The sequence below is a fragment of the Pseudophryne corroboree genome, chromosome 1, assembly GCF_028390025.1.
Source record: "Pseudophryne corroboree isolate aPseCor3 chromosome 1, aPseCor3.hap2, whole genome shotgun sequence".
In the NCBI taxonomy this organism is placed as follows: Eukaryota; Metazoa; Chordata; class Amphibia; order Anura; family Myobatrachidae; genus Pseudophryne; species Pseudophryne corroboree.
In genome coordinates, this window is record NC_086444.1 from 818,405,472 (window position 1) to 818,427,069 (window position 21,598).

A 21,598-nucleotide genomic window follows, 5' to 3' on the forward strand; every position below is an offset into this window, starting at 1 on the left:
ACTGAAGTCCCTTCAGCCAATCAGGAAGCGCTACTTCCGTGGCGCTCACCTGATTGGCTGTGCGCTGTCTGTGCTGTGACAGCGCATCGCAAAGCCGCTCCATTACTTTCAATGGTGGGAACTTTGCGGGTAGCGGGGGGGTTAACCCACGGGCAGCGGCTGACCGGCGGGTGACCTCACCGCTAGCCGCTAAGTTCCCACCATTGAATAAAATGGACGGAGCTGTGCGATGCGCTGTCTGAGTTCAGACAGCGCACAGCCAATCAGGTGAGCGCAACGAAGTTGCGCTTCCTGATTGGCTTTAGAGACCTTTATGTGACAGCTGTCACTGACAGGTCTCATTCGTGGAAAGGGGTCTCATGTGTCAGCATGGGACCCCTTTCAGTCCGGCATGGAGCGGGTGTTCGCTTTGTTTTTTTGCCAAGTACGTGGATGTATCTCTGGACCATGGCTGAGGTGAGTATATTGAACTTTTCTTTTCAGGTATCCGTGGATTCTACATGGAGAAGAGGACCGATGTCGGCGTGTGAACATAGGTAAGTATGTGTGTGTCGACGTATGAAATAAAGTTTTACTGTCGACGGTGTGTGTGTCCTGTTTTTATTTGGGTATTTTTTCCCCAGTAGTACTACAGGTACCAGCGGGCCCGTTTTTCTCCCGCATGCTGGTACTTGTGGTTCTCCAAGTACCAGCTTGCGGGGGAGGCTTGCTGGGACTTGTAGTACTGCTGGAAAAAACAATATTATTTTTATTATCACAAAAGGCTATCAGCCCCCCCATCCGCAGCCCATTGGATGGGGGGGGACAGCCTCGGGCTTCACCCCTGGCCCTTGGGTGGCTGGGGGGGGGACCCCTTGATTGAAGGGGTCCCCACTCCCCCAGGGTACCCCGGCCAGGGGTGACTAGTTGGATATTTAATGCCACGGCCGCAGGGCACGGCATAAAAGTGACCCCCGGCTGTGGCATTATCTGTCCAGCTAGTGGAGCCCGATGCTGGTGTTAAAAATACGGGGGACCCCTGCTCGTTTTGTCCCCCGTATTTTTGGCACCAGCACCAGGCGCAGAGCCCGGTGCTGGTTTTAAAAATACGGGGGATCCCCTGTCAATTTTTTCCCCGCATTTTTAGAACCAGGACCAGCTCGAAGAGCCCGAGGCTGGTTATGCTTTGGAGGGGGGACCCCACGCCATTTTTTTTAAGGATTTTACCGTTCCAGCAATACAAAAAAAAAAAAATATTTAAAAAAAAATATAAATAATATTTGTGCCTCCCCCCCCCCCAAAAAAAAGTACCTAATCCCTTCTAATATAAATAGATATGCTATTCCTAAAAAAAAAAAAACACCAAAAAAAACATGTTTAAATTTTTTTTTATTGTTTTCACCCTCCAAAGTGTGGCGGATTGAAAAAGACGAATTTGCTGTCTAAAAGCACTGCTGTCGAATTTCCAAACTTGAATTGAATATGCTTTGGTCGAATTGCAGCACTTGTATCATTGCAGAAAAGTCGAATTTGCAAAAATTCGAATTTCAAAAAGTCGAATTTTGAAAGTCCGTTTTTTGGTCGGAAAGCACTGAATTGCATAGGCGAATTTTTTTTTTGGTCGAAAATGACCCGAAATTCGACAATTTCGGGAATTCGACCGCAATTGCATATACCCCATATATTAGCTAACAACTATTTTTCCCATTAGTAACCAAAATGAAGCACTGTAGGAGACAACCATGTTGCAGCACATAGGTGGCATTCTACTTATACTGTACAGTAAATATGTGACAAATGGTTGCCCACCAACCAATATCACGTAGATGAAAACCTAATAAGATTACTGAGCTGCAAGAAAGCCTACTATTATCAGCTAACTACAATAAGGCTTGATGTGTATATGAATGAACACTTTACACCAGAGTTTCCCAAACTCCACCATTACAGTCCCGATGGATGAATCAAATTGACTGAGATACTAATTAAGTCATCTGTGCTTAAGCAGGGATATCCTTAAAACCTGGACTGTAATGGCGGAGTTTGGGAAACTCTGCTTTACACTATTACTAGGTATAATAAAATCTACCATTCCAATACTAAGACAACATAGCTGACCCAACTACCTCACTTCTATCTCACAAAACTCTTTTAATAAACTGCTTACCTCTGATTGCCAAACAGGTATCCTAGTACACCACCGGTTCCTAGACCTGTCCAAAACCCTGGTCCCTGGTTTGCTTGGCTGCCAAAAGCAGAACTACTATCATATCCGTGAAAGCCTGATGAAGACCCTGGATGTCAACATAGAAAAATATAATTCTCGAGACTATGTGATATTAATACATATTAAAGGTAATTTATAACAGAGCTGATTAACAGACATGAAAAGGCTAGGGTGTTTATACTTTATACATATATCCACCATCCTATATTTTACTCTTGTACTTTCGGTAACTGTGTTATAACCAAAGAGGTAGGCAGCCTTCCTGTGCAGAACTGCACTATATGGATTAGTGGATTCATACCACGGTGGGGCAGGGTGGGTTCATGCGACTGGCATTTGGGATCCGCTGGTCACCCCGTTGGGGCCTGTGTTGTCACACTTTTTTACCTGTATCAAATCTCACCAGAGTACTAAACAGGAGGAGTTTACAGTAGAGTGAAGGTAATTAATACTTTAGAATTATAAAAAATACAAAATATTTTTTAAAAAGAGCGCAATTTATAAACTTAATAGACAATTAATAATTTAATTCAGTGGTTCTCAAACTGTGTGCCTAGGAACCCTGTGGTGCCTTTGGTTGGTGGTCCAGGACCAATTAAAATTACTTATGGTCAATGTAATAAGCAAAACCATTGCTGGTGGCTTCTACTCATAACATATGTGGACAAACAGAAGCAAATCTTGTCCCTCACCACACAATTGATATAAACACAATTTACTTTTTACTTTAATATTTCCTTTTAAACTTCTCAATGAGAAACTTTTGGCCTAGCGGTGCCGTAAGAAAAATTTGGATACTCTAGGGCATCGTGATTTAACAAAGTTTGGGAACCACTGCTTTAATTTTTAAAATTAACAAAGTACACATAAAATCACATTGTTTATTAATTTATGAATTAAAGTATTGTCTATTACATTGAAACACTGCCCTCTTTTAAATATATATTTGTATCTTTTATAATTCATTGGATCTAGAATCTAGAGTATTTCAGAGTTGTTCATTAGGAGCTGCGGAGTATCATTCCTAAGAGCTCATTAGTTACATTTTTATTTCTATTATAATTATTTCATTATTGGATTGCACATGAATTTTATAACAATACATTAACACAACTGCACGGGCATGTCCGGGACATACCAATGGGCCTGATTCTGAATCAAACACAAAGTAGTTTTTTATTTTATTGCGCATGTGTCCTGACTGTGTTTGTACAAAGTCGCAGTTGCGATTTCAGATTCAGACGTGCGCATGGAGAACATTGAAAATGTATTGGGCATACTTGGGTGGAGACTGGGATGTAGCCATTGAGATGCACAGAGCTAGGTGTGTTATTGAAGTACTGCGCCCGTGACGCTGAATTGTTTGTGAACACAGATGCTAAATCACTCACACTGGAGTCCATAGTGATGATGCAAGTTTTGGTGGTACAACCAATGAAGCTAAAACTGGGTGTATCTGTCCCTTCCCATTCTGACGCACGGATGCACACTAGAGGAGGGCTGTGTAGCAAGATTTACATAAAGTCCCAGACATACGACAGGCAAAAGACGCATACATGGATGAGGATGCGTACCGACTCAGAATCAGACCCAATGTAATTGCCTTCACGATTACTATATGAACATTGCAGTTCTGGGGTCCAGTGTTCTTCCTTACTGATATGAGCATGTGGCATTTGGTAATTGCCTCTGAAATATAGTCACACTGTGTCTCAGTTCCTCATATTATTTTTTCCAATGTCCCCTAACAATGCTATTGTAATGACTGAATAAGTGATTATGTATACAATATATATTTATTACAAGTGTGGCTATAAGAAATATAAGTCTATGAATTTTCCCTGATAGGGTGGGTACAACCTGCCTCCTAGTGAAACAATAAACTACACATAAAATGCAAGAATAAAAGGTATAACCTAAAAGTATTGCACAGAGAATAACTAAACTTACTTTCCTTTTCAATAGATGGATTCTTAGCATGGTATTGAGTAAACATCTATGAATGATTCCTCATGTATAAGGACATGAGAAGAGTAAGAGGAAAGGACAAGGAGAACATGTGACAGAAATACCAGCTCAGTGCCTCGTAGGACACTGAACCATTGGTTCACGTGCCCTTAATCATCTTCATTGTCCATAATGTAGACATTAAAGAAGTGTACTCACCTGTAAAGTCTGACTTGAAACCTGGTGGTGGTGGTGGTGCACTAGCATGACTGGTGCTTTGATAACCATGTCCATTATAATCAGGGTGAGATTGCTGTTGTTGAATTGAAGGTCCACTTAGGAATAACTTGTACAAGCCATAGCCCAACCCCAAGATGAACAGAAAGACAATCACCCCACTACCATCACTATTCCAGTCCCTTGAGTTCCTTTGGAAAAACCCTGAGCCAAATCCACCAGAGCTGTACCCATTTTGAGATCTCTTTTGTCCTTCCGTTGTCAGTTCCAGTGTGTATTCCAAACCACAGGAGCCACGTAGGATATAGGGGTCCTCAGGGTAGTCAAAGCCCTCGCAGCTCACTTCAACTTGCCCAAACTGGTAAGAGTTCTCCATGTCCACCTTGCATTCCCACTGGGTTTTAAACAAATCTAATGGTTAGCATATCGAAAAAAAATATTTATAATACAAATGATATACATTTATTTTCAGATCATTGGTAATAATATAGAAAAGTAAAGTTGATTTGTCAAGTACAATGTGCAAACTAAATAATATTGCCAAATATAAATATAAAATATTTGTATCTATAAACCACCTTTCATTTGTTTCTCTGCCCTCTAATATAATGCTGTGCAACGTTTCTCAAAAATGTAATAGTACAGGTATAACAAAAACCCTGACCTCATTGTGCAATAGAAAGGACAATTACCTGAACATCAATGCCATCCCATCCTCTGTTGTGACACTGCACCACTTGTGGCGTCACAGCACTGCAGCCAGCACTTCCACCTATACATTTCAGCTGTGGAATAGGGGATGAGCGTCGTGCATTTGTATATCTGCCTGCATAAAGTGTGATCGCCTGGATATCCCTCAGCAAGACACGTTCTGCAAGAAATCAGTTACAGATATTTTATTTTTCTATTTATTTTTTACTAACCTAGGGGGTTATTCAGAGTCTGTAGCAATTTTTGCTAAAATAGCAAAAACTGCTACGGATTAAATCACATTGTTGGAGACTGCCCACCACAGGGCAAAGCCGCCCAGCAATGCGACCGAAGAAACCTCAAAATAGAGGTTGACACCTGTATACGCATGCAGGCGCACTGTCGCAATGTTTCCTATCGCAGGAAACACAGTCGTCAGTCAGCCGCTCTCATAATAGCCATGATACGCCTATTTTTCCCATGCCACTATCCCCCATATTGCCCTCGGACGCCCGCCGCCTGTCAATCACTATACGATCGCATGCGCAGACGGCCGATACACGGTCGTTTGCGAAATTATCAAAATAGCATCCAGGTCTAAATAGCCCCCTTAATCAACTGCATCACAAGAATAACATATGTGGTCTACTCACTTCAACAATAGCCCTTTCACACAGAAAATGAAATTACCGGGTAAAGCAGTTCTACCCGGTAATTTCATGAAAAACATGGGTTCTTTTTCTGTGTGAAAGGTTCAACCAGATTTGAAATTCCCGGTACTTCAACCCTGGAATTTGCCAGTGTTGGAGACCCGGGAATTTCGACCTGGGTTGACCCTTTCACACAGACAAAATACCCGTATTTTTCGGCAAATTACCGGGTTGAAATTCTCGACACAGCAAATTACCGTCTCGAAATTCTCGACCCAGTAATTTGCTTGTCTCTGTGAAAGGGGGGTTCAGACAGAGTCCGGCACTGTCTGAAAAGGGTAAGAGACAGCTCTGTATAATCTCAGGTGTTGCTACATGGCAAATTTATCATTATCAGCTGGCCTACATATTACTACATATTAATATTTTATCAAATGGTTCTCATATGCTTAAAAACTTTGAAAGTATGATGTCACGGAAATCAGTGCTGAATACAGCTCTACCCAGAAAGCAGCTTTGTGTATATCACAGGACAACAAAAAGAAAACATCTGGTTTCTCATATGAAGAAAGGAACAGCTGCAAACAATAGAATGGAGAGAGAGAAACCTTTTAGCAATAATTGTCTTAATTCATATGCTACCCAAAAATATAGTTGTCATATCTGGTATATGTATCTAAAATCTATATGTTTCACACTTATTCTAATGGAAGGTACTGGAGACTATTCATCATTTGGGTAGTATCCTGGACCCCCAAAAGAGTTGGTGGATCTCCCATATCCCTAGGGAAGTGGGCAGGAAGGCGAGATATTAGCACAATTTGCAGGTCCTTAAGGAGGGGCCAATGGGGGTCATTAGGAGTTGATCGCTAGCTGCCGTTGTTCGCAGCACAGCGATCAGGCTAAAAATCTGCATTTTTGCGCATGCGTATGGGCCGCAGTGCGCACGCGTGAAGTACTTTCACACAAAACTATGCAGTTTCACACAAGGGCGAGCAACGCTTTTCAGTCGCTCTGTTGATCGGTGAGTGATTGACAGGAAAGGGGCGTTTCTGGGTGGTAACTGACCGTTTTCCGGGAGTGTGCTAAAAAACGCAGGCGTGTCAGGTAAAAATGCAGGCGTGCCTGGGGAAACGGGGGTGTGGCTGGCCGAACACAGGGCGTGTTTGTGACGTCAAAACAGGAACTAAATAATCTGAAGTGATCGCAAGGTAGGAGTAGGTCTGCAGCTACTCAGAAACTGCTTGACATTTTTTTACCGCCGTTCTGCGATCCTTTCGGTCGCACTTCTGCTATGCTAAGATACACTCCCAGAGGGTGGCGGCTTAGCATTTGCACTGCTGCTAAAAAGAGCTAGCGAGCGATCAATTCGGAATGAGGGCCAATATGAGGTAATTCTAGAAAAATGTTGCCATTGTAGCTCTGCCCCCTCCCGACAGGCCTGCGATTTGCAGCATGTTGTAGCCTCAGGGGTGGGGCCTAGTGACGTAAAGCAGTGTAGAACATGAACATATGGTAAATACATGAGGGACTTTATGCACAAGTAAATAAAATATTATAGATATTAGATAGACAGATATTAGATACATGATAGATTGATAGCTATTGAAGATAGATAGATAGATAGATAGATAGATAGATAGATAGATAGATAGATAGATAGATAGATAGATATGCCAGATCACTGTATTATAGATATTAGATAGACAGATATTAGATACATTAGATAGATAGATATCCCCCACACGCCGTCAGTGTTACCATGTTGGTTCCAGCCCTGGGCTCCGGGCAGCTGCAGGGCAGCGAGAAGAGGCAGGAGCAGTGCTGCTACCACCGGTGTCATCGTCCCCTCTGATGTCCGCGCTACGTGTGCTGTCTCTGGCTGCTGGACCCGCGGGCGGACGGTCACTGCCGTTGAGTTTCGTCAGCCGGAGCAGCTATGTCACCTGCTGTCACTGTTCTCCTCTCCCCCCGCCCACTACCTGCAGTCAGCTCAGCTGCCCATTCGTTCTGCGGTGTAAAGGGGCGTGAACGGGCACCAGGATGAAGTCGCACAACGAATGTCTCTTGTTAATAAAGTTATACAATTACAATGCGGAAACAAAGAGCCTCGGAGTCAGGACAGCTGCAGGAGAAACCATCCGGCGGAAGTGCCAGTGGTGCTGTCGGCAATAGGACCCGGCGTTGCAGACGAGTACTACAGCAGTGACCGCCGTGCGCACAGGGCATATGTAACGCCGGTAGCTTACACTTTGCCAGCGGCTGCACGGTGCCCGGGACCTCTGCGTGTTATCTTCAACGGCTAGGCCCTGCTCCCCAATGGCTGGCATCAAAGGTAATTTTCCTCTCATACACCTGGCTCCTGGTACACATGGGGTGGGGATATCCGGAGGGATGCGCTGTACCAGTGTCTGTCCGGGGGATGGACTGACCCCTACATCACTAATGCAGAATCTACGTGTCTGCATTGCATAGTTACACCCCTGTGTATAACTACACTGCAGGCCCCGCACTGGGTGACATGGTGACCCTCTTACTCCCTGTACTATTACTGTCAGAGACAAACACATGGGGCAGGATGTCGGGTGCCTACTAGTGGGTGTTGTACAGTCAGTATGCAGCATGTTACCATTCATATTGCTGGCATAATTAGAAAGGCTTCTGGATCCGTGGTGACGTACTCATGACGTCTAGTTGGACATGCAGTGGTGAGTACATCCATAACCCTCTGGTCCCTGCAGAATGTCAACATTGAGATGCTCCCCCCTACAACCCCCCCCCCCCCCCTCACACACACACACACACACACACACCCTTTAGGATTTATTGCACTTCAGAGGGATTTGATACATGTACTGCTTAGTATGTTTGTGGATCCATACACATAAGACATAACTATTGTTGGGGAAATTGAATGCAGGAGTCATCCCAGGCAAAGGAATGTGCTTGCCAGTGCTGGTGCCTGCCCTGGACTCTTCTACAGCTGAGATCAGCACTGGGGTGTTGAGTATTGTTATGGTACTGTGCTGGGACTTTTACATACATTGGTACATTGAAATGATGTACCCAGTAGTAGGCCCAACAGCTGGTGGAGCATTCTTTGTTAATTGGCATTCTGGGTTGCATGATTACAGTTTTGACGATTAGAGAGACATGTTCACCTACGGCCAGTTATAGGTCTGTAGTCTAAATGTGACTGTAGTAGTGACTCACTTAGTAGTACCACTTACTGTATCTATAAATGGTTATGTCCAAAATTAGTAGAGTCATGTGATTGGTTTGGGCAGGCTATTACCTGCACGGCCTTGTCTGGTAAACTTTGTCCCCCATTCTCTTTCCTGCACACTCTGTGTGCTGCTTGCTTATACTTTCTTAAGGTCCGTACGCACAAGGCGATTCTCCTGTGGAGCGATATTGTCTAGTCACTCTAGTGCAGCGGTGGCCAACCTGTGGCTCTTGAGCCTCCTGCAGCTCTTTCTTAATTCAAATGTGGCTCCCGACACTCAAAGTCACGTGACCACAACAGATCCAGAAACTGCTGCAGTCCTGCCAGACAGGCAGCAGCAGCACTACTACGGAGACTGAGAACTGAGAGAGCCAGATACTAGAGGTGAGACACCCACTGGCAAACAGAGGACACATAAGGGGCTGCTGCAATGGCACAAGGTGTATTTTCGGGGGGGGCTGTAGTGACACATGAGGGTCCTGGCAGGAGTGACTCATGGTGGAGCTGGCTGTAATGACATACTGTAGGAGTGTTCTAGCCGAAGTGACACATGAGGTAGCTGGCTGAAGTGACACAGTAGGGTATGTTGAAGTGGCTTTTTAAATGTATTTTATGTTGGATCTGGCTTTAAAAATGTATTTCTCTAACGTCCTAGTGGATGCTGGGGACTCCGTAAGGACCATGGGGAATAGCGGCTCCGCAGGAGACTGGGCACAGCGAAGAAAGAATTAGGACTACCTGGTGTGCACTGGCTCCTCCCACTATGACCCTCCTCCAGACTTCAGTTAGAATCCTGTGCCCGGCCGAGCTGGATGCACACTAGGGGCTCTCCTAGAAAGAAAGTATATGTTAGGTTTTTTATTTTACAGTGAGATCTGCTGGCAACAGACTCACTGCAGCGAGGGACTAAGGGGAGAAGAAGCGAACCTACCTAACTGGTGGTAGCTTGGGCTTCTTAGGCTACTGGACACCATTATCTCCAGAGGGATCGACCGCATGGAACCGGCCATTGGTGTTCGGTCCCGGAGCCGCGCCGCCGGCCCCCTTACAGAGCCAGAAGCAAGAAGAAATCCGGAAAATCGGCGGCAGAAGACATCAGTCTTCACCAAGGTAGCGCACAGCACTGCAGCTGTGCGCCATTGCTCCTCATACACACTTCACACTCCGGTCACTGAGGGTGCAGGGCACTGGGGGGGGGGGGGGGGGGGCGCCCTGAGAAGCAATAAATACACCTTGGCTGGCAAATATATCACAATATATAGCCCCAGAGGCTATATATGTGATAAATACCCCTGCCAGAATCCATAAAAAAGCGGGAGAAAAGTCAGCGAAAAAGGGGCGGAGCTATCTCCCTCAGCACAATGGCGCCATTTTCTCTTCACAGTGCAGCTGGAAGACAGCTCCCCAGGCTCTCCCCTGTAGTTTTCAAAGGGTTAAAAAGAGAGGGGGGGGCACTAAATTTAGGTGCAATATTGTTTATACAAGCAGCTATTGGGGGAAAAATCACTCAGTTATAGTGTTAATCCCTGCATTATATAGCGCTCTGGTGTGTGCTGGCATACTCTCTCTCTGTCTCCCCAAAGGACTTTGTGGGGTCCTGTCCTCAGTCAGAGCATTCCCTGTGTGTGTGCTGTGTGTCGGTACGGCTGTGTCGACATGTTGGATGAGGAAGGTTACGTGGAGGTGGAGCAGAGGCCGATAAATGGGATGTCGTCCCCTGTGGGGCCGACACCAGAGTGGATGGATAGGTGGAAGGTATTATATGACAATATCAACTCCTTACAACGCTGGATGACGTAAAACAGCTGTGGGACAGCCGGCTTCTCAGCCCGCACCTGCCCAGGCGTCTCAAAGGCCATCAGGGGCTCAAAAAAGCGCCCGTTACCTCAGATGGCAGACACAGATGTCGACACGGAGTCTGACTCCAGTGTCGACGAGATTGAGACATATACACAATCCACTAGGAACATCCGTTACATGATCTCGGCAATAAAAAGTGTTACGCATTTCTGACATGAACCCAAGTACCACATAAAAGGGGTTTTATTTTTGGGGAGAAAAAGCAGCCAGTGTTTTGTTCCCCCATCAGATGAATGAATGAAGTGTGTAAAGTAGCGTGGGTTCTCCCAATAAGAAACTGGTAATTTCTAAAAAGTTACTGATGGCGTACCCTTTCCCGCCAGAGGATAGGTCACGTTGGGAGATATCCCTTAGGGTGGATAAGGCGCTCACACGTTTGTCAAAAAAGGTGGCACTGCCGTCTTAGGGTACGGCCACCTTGAAGGAGCCTGCTGATAAAAAGCAGGAGACTATCCTGAAACACACTCAGATTATATACTGAGACCTGCAATCGCCTCAGCATAAGTAGTGCTGCTGCAGCGTGGTCTGATACCCTGTCAGATAATATTAATACTCTAAGACAGGGAAAATAGTTTGCTAACATAGAGCATATTAAAGACGTTGTCTTATATATAAAGGATGCACAGAGGGATATTTGCCGGCTGGCATCCAGAATTAATGCAATGTCCATTCTGCCAGGAGGGTATTAGAAACCCGGCAGTGGACAGGTGATGCTGCCTATAAAAGGCACATGGAGACAGGTGCGGTAGGGGCGCGTCTCGGGAACTTCAGGGACCAGTGGGTTTGCCCACAGGTGGATCCCTAGGTTCTGCAAATAGTATCACAGGGATACAGGCTGGAGTTCGAGGCGACTCCCCCTCGCCGTTGCCTCACCTCAGCCTTGCCTGCTGCCCTCGGAGAAAGGTAGTACTGGCGGCAATTCAAAAGCTGCACTTCCAGCAGGTGTAATCTAGGTACCCCTCCTTCAACAAGGCCGGGGTTACTATTCCAAAATGTTGTGGTACTGAAACCAGACGGTTCGGTGAGACACATTCTAAAATTGAAAGCCCTGAACACTTATATACGAAGGTTCAAGTTCGAAATGGAATCGCTCAGGGCGATTATTGCAAGCCTGGAGGGCATCACTGGACATCAAGGATGCTTACCTGCATGTCCCTATTTACCCTTTTCACCAGGAGTACCTCAAAATTGTGGTACAGGATTGTCATTACCAATTACAGACGTTGCCGTTGGTCTGTCCCCGGCACCGAGGTATTTACCAAGGTAATGGCCGAAATAATTATCCCGTACTTGGACGATCTCCTTATAAAGGCGAGGTCCAGGGAGCAGTTGTTCGGCGGAGTAGCACTATCTCGGGAAGTGCTACAACAGCACGGCTGAATTCTGAATATTCCAAAGTCGCAGCTGGTTCCTACGACGCGTCTACTGTTCCTGAGTATGGTTCTGGACACAGAACAGGATAAAAAGGGTTTCTCCCGGAGGAGAAGTCCAAGGAGTTGTCGTCTCTAGACCGAGACCTCCTAATACGTATACAGGTGTAGGTGCATCAATGCACGCGAGCCCTGGGAAGGATAGTAGTTTCTTACGAAGAAATTCCATTCGCCAGGTCCCATTCAAGGATTTTCCAGTGGGATCTGTTGGACATGTGGTCCGGGTCGCATCTTTAGATGCATCGGCGGATAACCCTGTCTCCAAGGGCCAGGGTGTCGTTGTTGTGGTGGCTGCAGAGTGCTCATCTTCTAGGGGGACGCAGATTCGGCATACAGGACTGGGTCCTGGTGACCACGGATGCCAGCCTTAGAGGCTGGGGGGCAGTCACACAGGGAAGAAACTTCCAAGGCTATGGAAAAGTCAGGAGATTTCCCTACACATAAATATTCTGGAACTAAGGGCCATTTACAATGCGGCGGTCGCTCATGTACACGACAGGGCGGCACAAGAAGCAGGATGGCAAAGGCAGAAGCCACAAGGATTCTCCGATGGGCGGAAAATCATGTGTTAGCACTGTCAGCAGTGTTCATTCCCGGAGTGGACAACTGAGAAGCAGACCTCCACCCGGGAGAGTGGGGACTTCATCCAGAAGTCTTCCAAATGATTGTATACCGTTGGGAAAGGCCACAGGTGGACATGATGGCGTCCTGCCTCAACTAAAAGTTACAAAGATATTGCGCCAGGTCAAGGACCCTCAGGCGATAGCTGTGGACGCTCTGGTAACCCCGTGGGTGTACCAGTCGGTGTATGTGTTCCCTTCTCTGCCTCTCTTACCCAGGGTAATGAGAATAATAAGAAGGAGAGGAGTAAGAACTATACTCATTGTTCTGGGTTGGCCAAGAAGAGCTTGGTAACCAGAACTCCAAGAAATGATCTCGGAGGACCTATGGCCTCTGCCGCTCAGACAGGACCTGCTGCAGCAGGGGGCCTGTCTGTTTCAAGACGTACCGCGGCTGCGTTGACGGCATGGCGGTTGAACGCCGGATCCTGAAAGAAAAGGGAATTCCGGAGGAAGTTATCCCTACGCTATTTAAAGCTAGGAAAGAAGTGAACGCTAACCATTATCACCGCATATGGCGGAAATATGTTGCGTACTGTGAGGCCAGGAAGGCCCCAAAGGAGAAATTTCAGCTAGGTCGATTTCTGCACTTCCTACAGTCAGGGGTGACTATGGGCCTACAATTGGGTTCCATTAAGGTCCAGATTTCGGCTCTATCGATTTTCTTCCAAAATGGAACTGGCTTCACTGCCTGAAGTTCAGACATTGTCAAGGGAGTGCTGCATATTCAGCCTCCTTTTGTGCCTCCTGTGGCACCGTGGGACCTCAACGTGGTGTTGGGTTTCCTAAAGTCACATTGGTTTGAGCCACTCAAAACCGTGGATTTAAAATATCTCACGTGGAAAGTGGTCATGCTTTTGGCCTTGGCTTCGGCAAGGCGGGTGGCAAAATTGGCGGCTTTGTCATGCAAAAGCCCCTATTGGATTTTCCATATGGATAGGGCAGAATTGAGGACTAGTCCCCAGTTTCTTCCTAAGGTGGTATCTGCTTTTCACTTGAACCAACCTATAGTGGTGCCTGCGGCTACTAGGGACTTGGAGGACTCAAAGTTACTGGACGTAGTCAGGGCCTTGAAAATTTATGTTTCCAGGACGGCTGGAGTCAGGAAGTCTGACTCGCTGTTTATCCTGTATGCACCAAACAAGATGGGTGCTCCTGCTTCAAAGCAGACTATTGCTCGCTGGATTTGTAGCACAATTCAGCTTGCGCATTCTGTGGCTGGCCTGCCGCAGCCTAAATCTGTAAAAGCCCATTCCACGAGGAAAGTGGGCTCTTCTTGGGCGGCTGCCCGAGGGGTCTCGGCTTTACAACTTCGCCGAGCTGCTACTTGGTCAGGGGCAAACACGTTTGCAAAATTCTACAAATTTGATACCCTGGCTGAGGAGGACCTTGAGTTCTCTCATTCGGTGCTGCAGAGTCATCCGCACTCTCCCGCCCGTTTGGGAGCTTTGGTATAATCCCCATGGTCCTTACGGAGTCCCCAGCATCCACTAGGACGTTAGAGAAAATAAGATTTTACTCACCGGTAAATCTATTTCTCGTAGTCCGTAGTGGATGCTGGGCGCCCGTCCCAAGTGCGGACTGTCTGCAATACTTGTACATAGTTATTGTTAACTAAAAGGGTTATCGTTGAGCCATCTGTTGAGAGGCTCTGTTATGTTCATACTGTTAACTGGGTATAATATCACGAGTTATACGGTGTGATTGGTGTGGCTGGTATGAGTCTTACCTGGGATTCAAAATCCTTTCCTTATTGTGTCAGCTCTTCCGGGCACAGTATCCTTACTGAAGTCTGGAGGAGGGTCATAGTGGGAGGAGCCAGTGCACACCAGGTAGTCCTAATTCTTTCTTAGCTGTGCCCAGTCTCCTGCGGAGCCGCTATTCCCCATGGTCCTTACGGAGTCCCCAGCATCCACTACGGACTACGAGAAATAGATTTACCGGTGAGTAAAATCTTATTTTTATGTGGTTCTGGCTTTAAAAATGTATTTTATATGGATCTGTATTTTTAAATGTATTTTACACCAGAGGCATGGCCTAGCAGGCACAAGGCCACACCTCATTTTTGCATGTGCGCCTGTGGCTTGATGTCGGCTCTTTGACGTTTCTAACAAGATTTTTGGGCTCTTTGTTTCTGACTGGTTGGCCACCCATGCTCTAGTGTTTCCCCTCACAGGCCGGGCTGCAGACAGTATTTTACCTGTCACTTTTTTGTTTGTTTCTGCTTCCTGTAATCAATGGTGTTTCCATGCCTGTCTCTTTCCTTTGTCTGATGGACCCTCCTTCCTTAATAGTCTACCTCCTTTTAAAACTTCTTTAGCTGTTTTTAATACATTTTCTCTGACGTCCTAGTGGATGCTGGAAACTCCGAAAGGACCATGGGGAATAGCGGCTCCGCAGGAGACTGGGCACAAAAGTAAAAGCTTTAGGACTACCTGGTGTGCACTGGCTCCTCCCTCCATAACCCTCCTCCAAGCCTCAGTTAGATTTTTGTGCCCGAACGAGAAGGGTGCACACTAGGTGGCTCTCCTGAGCTGCTTAGTGAAAAAGTTTAAGTTAGGTTTTTTATTTTCAGTGAATCCTGCTGGCAACAGGTTCACTGCACCGAGGGACTAAGGGGAGAAGAAGCGAACTCACCTGCGTGCAGAGTGGATTGGGCTTCTTAGGCTACTGGACATTAGCTCCAGAGGGACGATCACAGGCCCAGCCATGGATGGGTCCCAGAGCCGCGCCGCCGGCCCCCTTACAGAGCCAGAAGACTGAAGAGGTCCGGAAAATCGGCGGCAGAAGACGTCCTGTTTTCAATAAGGTAGCGCACAGCACCGCAGCTGTGCGCCATTGCTCTCAGCACACTTCACACTCCGGTCACTGAGGGTGCAGGGCGCTGGGGGGGCGCCCTGAGACGCAATAAAAACACCTTAGATGGCAAAAAATACATCACATATAGCTCCTGGGCTATATGGATGCATTTAACCCCTGCCAATTTTTCCTTAAAAAAGCGGGAGAAAGGCTCCGCCCCCTTCTCGGCGGCCTATCTCCTCAGCACACTGGCGCCATTTTTCCTCACAGCTCCGTTGGAGGGAAGCTCCCTGACTCTCCCCTGCAGTCCTGCACTACAGAAACAGGGTAAAACAAGAGCGGGGGGGCACTAATTTGGCAGATAAATCTATACAGCAGCTATATAAGGGAAAAACACTTATATAAGGTTATCCCTGTATGTATGTATGTGTGTGTATATGTGTGTGTGTGTATGTATATATATATATATATATATATATATCGCGCTCTGGTGTGTGCTGGCAAACTCTCCCTCTGTCTCCCCAAAGGGCTAGTGGGGTCCTGTCCTCTATCAGAGCATTCCCTGTGTGTGTGCGCTGTGTCGGTACATTGTGTCGACATGTATGAGGAGGAAAATGGTATGGAGGCGGAGCAATTGCCTGTAATAGTGATGTCACCCCCTAGGGAGTCGACACCTGACTGGATGGTCTTATGGAAGGAATTACGTGATAGTGTCAGCACTTTACAAAAGACTGTTGACGACATGAGACAGCCGGCAAATCAGTTATTACCTGTACAGGCGTCTCAAACACCGTCAGGGGCTCTAAAGCGCCCGTTACCTCAGATGGTCGACACAGACCCAGACACGGACACTGACTCCAGTGTCGACGGTGAGGAAACAAACTTATTTTCCAGTAGGGCCACACGTTACATGATCACGGCAATGAAGGAGGTTTTGAACATTTCTGATACTACAAATACCACAAAAAAGGGTATTATGTGGGGTGTGAAAAAACTACCCGTAGTTTTTCCTGAATCAGATGAATTAAATGAGGTGTGTGATGAAGCGTGGGTTTCCCCCGATAAAAAACTAATTTCTAAAAAATTATTGGCATTATACCCTTTCCCGCCAGAGGTTAGGGCGCGTTGGGAAACACCCCCTAGGGTAGATAAGGCGCTCACACGCTTATCAAAACAAGTGGCGTTACCGTCTCCTGATACGGCCGCCCTCAAGGAACCAGCTGATAGGAAGCTGGAAAATATCCTAAAAAGTATATACACACATACTGGTATTATACTGCGACCAGCAATCGCCTCAGCCTGGATGTGCAGTGCTGGGGTGGCTTGGTCGGATTCCCTGACTGAAAATATTGATACCCTGGACAGGGACAGTATATTATTGACTATAGAGCATTTAAAGGATGCATTTCTATATATGCGAGATGCACAGAGGGATATTTGCACTCTGGCATCAAGAGTAAGTGCGCTGTCCATTTCTGCAAGAAGAGGGTTATGGACGCGACAGTGGTCAGGTGATGCGGATTCCAAACGGCATATGGAAGTATTGCCGTATAAAGGGGAGGAGTTATTTGGGGTCGGTCTATCGGACCTGGTGGCCACGGCAACGGCTGGGAAATCCACCTTTTTACCCCAGGTCACCTCTCAGCAGAAAAAGACACCGTCTTTTCAGGCTCAGTCCTTTCGTCCCCATAAGGGCAAGCGGGCAAAAGGCCACTCATATCTGCCCCGGGGCAGAGGAAGGGGAAAAAGACTGCAGCAGGCAGCCTTTTCTCAGGAACAGAAGCCCTCCCCCGCTTCTGCCAAGTCCTCAGCATGACGCTGGGGCCTTACAAGCGGACTCAGGCACGGTGGGGGCCCGTCTCAAGAATTTCAGCGCGCAGTGGGCTCACTCGCAAGTGGACCCCTGGATCCTGCAGGTAGTATCTCAGGGGTACAAATTGGAATTCGAGACGTCTCCCCCTCGCCGGTTCCTGAAGTCTGCTTTACCAACGTCTCCCTCCGACAGGGAGGTGGTATTGGAAGCCATTCACAAGCTGTATTCCCAGCAGGTGATAATCAAGGTACCCCTCCTACAACAGGGAAAGGGGTATTATTCCACGCTGTTTGTGGTACCGAAGCCGGACGGCTCGGTGAGACCTATTTTAAATCTGAAATCCTTGAACACTTACATACAAAGGTTCAAATTCAAGATGGAGTCACTCAGAGCAGTGATAGCGAACCTGGGAGAAGGGGACTATATGGTGTCTCTGGACATCAAGGATGCTTACCTCCATGTCCCAATTTGCCCTTCTCACCAAGGGTACCTCAGGTTTGTGGTACAGAACTGTCACTATCAGTTTCAGACGCTGCTGTTTGGATTGTCCACGGCACCCCGGGTCTTTACCAAGGTAATGGCCGAAATGATGATGATTCTTCTTCGAAGAAAAGGCGTCTTAATTATCCCTTACTTGGACGATCTCCTGATAAGGGCAAGGTCCAGAGAACAGTTAGAGGTCGGAGTAGCACTATCTCAAGTAGTACTACGACAGCACGGGTGGATTCTAAATATTCCAAAATCGCAGCTGATTCCGACGACACGTCTGCTGTTCCTAGGGATGATTCTGGACACAGTCCAGAAAAAGGTGTTTCTCCCGGAGGAGAAAGCCAGGGAGTTTTCCGACCTAGTCAGGAACCTCCTAAAACCAGGCCAAGTGTCAGTGCATCAATGCACAAGGGTCCTGGGAAAAATGGTGGCTTCTTACGAAGCGATTCCATTCGCTGATTCCACGCAAGAACTTTTCAGTGGGATCTGCTGGACAAATGGTCCGGATCGCATCTTCAAATGCATCAGCGGATAACCCTGTCTCCAAGGACAAGGGTGTCTCTCCTGTGGTGGTTGCAGAGTGCTCATCTTCTAGAGGGCCGCAGATTCGGCATTCAGGACTGGGTCCTGGTGACCACGGATGCCAGCCTGAGAGGCTGGGGAGCAGTCACACAGGGAAGAAATTTCCAGGGCTTGTGGTCAAGCATGGAAACGTCACTTCACATAAATATCCTGGAACTAAGGGCCATTTACAATGCCCTAAGTCAGGCAAGGCCTCTGCTTCAGGGTCAGCCGGTGTTGATCCAGTCGGACAACATCACGGCAGTCGCCCACGTAAACAGACAAGGCGGCACAAGAAGCAGGAGGGCAATGACGGAAGTTGCAAGGATTCTTCGCTGGGCGGAAAATCATGTGATGGCACGGTCAACAGTGTTCATTCCGGGAGTGGACAACTGGGAAGCAGACTTCCTCAGCAGACACGACCTCCACCCGGGGGAGTGGGGACTTCACCCAGAAGTCTTCCACATGATTGTGAACCGTTGGGAAAAACCAAAGGTGGACATGATGGCGTCCCGCCTTAACAAAAAACTGGACAGATATTGCGCCAGGTCAAGGGACCCTCAGGCAATAGCTGTGGACGCTCTGGTAACACCGTGGGTGTACCAGTCAGTGTATGTGTTCCCTCCTCTGCCTCTCATACCCAAGGTACTGAGAATCATAAGAAGGAGAGGAGTAAGGACTATACTCGTAGCTCCGGATTGGCCAAGAAGGTCTTGGTACCCGGAACTTCAAGAGATGCTCACGGAGGACCCGTGGCCTCTACCTCTACCTCTAAGAAAGGACCTGCTCCAGCAGGGACCCTGTCTGTTCCAAGACTTACCGCGGCTGCGTTTGACGGCATGGCGGTTGAACGCCGGATCCTGAAGGAAAAAGGCATTCCGGATGAAGTCATCCCTACCCTGATCAAAGCCAGGAAGGATGTAACTGTGCAACATTATCACCGTATTTGGCGTAAATATGTTGCGTGGTGTGAGGCCAGGAAGGCCCCTACAGAGGAATTTCAACTGGGTCGTTTCCTGCATTTCCTGCAAACAGGACTGTCTATGGGCCTAAAATTAGGCTCCATTAAGGTTCAAATTTCGGCCCTGTCGATATTCTTCCAGAAAGAACTAGCTTCAGTTCCTGAAGTTCAGACGTTTGTCAAGGGGGTACTGCATATACAGCCTCCTTTTGTGCCTCCAGTGGCACCTTGGGATCTCAATGTAGTTTTGGGGTTCCTAAAATCACATTGGTTTGAACCACTCACCACTGTGGAATTAAAATATCTCACATGGAAAGTGGTAATGCTGTTAGCCCTGGCTTCAGCCAGGCGTGTCTCAGAATTGGCGGCTTTATCCTATAAAAGCCCTTACCTAATTTTTCATACGGACAGGGCAGAATTGAGGACTCGTCCTCAATTTCTCCCTAAGGTGGTTTCAGCGTTCCACTTAAACCAGCCTATTGTGGTACCTGCGGCTACTAGGGACTTGGAGGATTCCAAGTTGCTGGACGTAGTCAGGGCCCTGAAAATATATGTTTCCAGGACGGCTGGAGTCAGAAAATCTGACTCGCTGTTTATCCTGTATGCACCCAACAAGCTGGGTGCTCCTGCTTCTAAGCAGACTATTGCTCGTTGGATTTGTAGTACAATTCAGCTTGCACATTCTATGGCAGGCCTGCCACAGCCAAAATCTGTAAAAGCCCATTCCACACGGAAAGTGGGCTCATCTTGGGCGGCTGCCCGAGGGGTCTCGGCTTTACAACTTTGCCGAGCAGCTACTTGGTCAGGGGCAAACACGTTTGCTAAATTCTACAAATTTGATACCCTGGCTGAGGAGGACCTGGAGTTCTCTCATTCGGTGCTGCAGAGTCATCCGCACTCTCCCGCCCGTTTGGGAGCTTTGGTATAATCCCCATAGTCCTTTCGGAGTTCCCAGCATCCACTAGGACGTCAAAGAAAATAAGAATTTACTTACCGATAATTCTATTTCTCATAGTCCGTAGTGGATGCTGGGCGCCCATCCCAAGTGCGGATTGTCTGCAATACTTGTACATAGTTATTGTTACAAAAATCGGGTTATTGTTGTGAGCCATCTTTTCAGAGGCTCCTCTGTTATCATGCTGTTAACTGGGTTCAGATCACAAGTTGTACGGTGTGATCGGTGTGGCTGGTAAGAGTCTTACCCGGGATTCAAAATCCTTCCTTATTGTGTACGGTCGTCCGGGCACAGTATCCTAACTGAGGCTTGGAGGAGGGTCATGGGGGGAGGAGCCGGTGCACACCAGGTAGTCCTAAAGCTTTTACTTTTGTGCCCAGTCTCCTGCGGAGCCGCTATTCCCCATGGTCCTTTCGGAGTTCCCAGCATCCACTACGGACTATGAGAAATAGAATTATCGGTAAGTAAATTCTTATTTTTCTTTTAAAATCCTATACTTCTGACAATGTTTTCGTGAATGTCTCTTCCTTGCTAGAGTATGGTAATTAACTTGGGCTAACACAAACCACTCTATCCTTTGTTTGAACTTGTTCCCTGCGCTATCCCCTATGTGTCACTGACCAAATATATTCAGTTGCATTCATCCTTTTTTTTTTCTTGACTCCTGTTTTTCTTCATCCCTCTCTACCAGCTCACTTTTTGCTATGTATTCTAGCTTCTTACTCTGCCTCCTTTCATTTGCCCTTAAAACTATAAGCTCCTCAATCATGCTATGCCCAGGAGCACTGTCCTTACACTCCCCATCCCCCCCCAACCCCCACCTGCAGTTGGACCACTGAAAATGCTGGTGTTGGGCTTGCACTGGTCATGTGCGGCAACGTGTACAGGAACGGTTGTTATTCATCCAATGTTGGCTGCTTGCTCCAAAAGCAAAAAGACATGCAGGAAACTTAAAAAATGTTCCCCCTTGCTGCCACTAGATAGAGCAATTTGCCCCGATTGGGTGCACTTGCAGCGCGGGGGCATATTTCGGGTTGTTGCCTCCTGAGAGCGTTTGAGCATCCTGCCTAAGAATTTAGATGGGTTTAGGTGCTTTGTTTTTTTGTTTTTTTTTAAAGCAATTTCTTATAGCAGGCATGTCCAAACTGCGGCCC

The 21,598-nt window shown here is 47.1% G+C and overlaps 2 protein-coding genes and 1 long non-coding RNA gene across 5 annotated transcripts in view; 2 read left to right on the plus strand and 1 right to left on the minus strand.

Annotated features, from left to right (window-relative positions):
- Positions 1-4,379, plus strand: part of LOC134911110 (uncharacterized) — a 58,184-nt gene extending 53,805 nt beyond the window's left edge. The window contains exons 2-3 of the long non-coding RNA XR_010176327.1: positions 2,164-2,334; positions 4,172-4,379. This is a non-coding gene — a long non-coding RNA (uncharacterized LOC134911110). The remainder of the gene's footprint in view (positions 1-2,163; positions 2,335-4,171) is intronic.
- Positions 1-7,576, minus strand: part of SARAF (store-operated calcium entry associated regulatory factor) — a 41,315-nt gene extending 33,739 nt beyond the window's left edge. Inside the window, exons 1-4 of the mRNA XM_063919465.1 lie at positions 7,492-7,576; positions 5,083-5,261; positions 4,373-4,784; positions 2,147-2,273 (exon numbers count right to left, since the gene is read on the minus strand). Of these exons, the coding sequence (XP_063775535.1) occupies positions 2,147-2,273; positions 4,373-4,784; positions 5,083-5,261; positions 7,492-7,573 (800 nt within the window). The 5' untranslated portion in view covers positions 7,574-7,576. The remainder of the gene's footprint in view (positions 1-2,146; positions 2,274-4,372; positions 4,785-5,082; positions 5,262-7,491) is intronic.
- Positions 7,577-7,862: 286 nt separating this feature from the next.
- LEPROTL1 (leptin receptor overlapping transcript like 1) overlaps positions 7,863-21,598 on the plus strand; it is a 70,201-nt gene continuing 56,465 nt past the window's right edge. For all 3 annotated transcript variants that reach the window (XM_063919473.1, XM_063919469.1, XM_063919476.1), the window contains exon 1: positions 7,863-8,065. Coding sequence is in view for 2 of the 3 variants with exons in the window: in XM_063919469.1 (XP_063775539.1) it covers positions 8,050-8,065 (16 nt within the window). In the remaining variant the exon portion in view is untranslated. The remainder of the gene's footprint in view (positions 8,066-21,598) is intronic.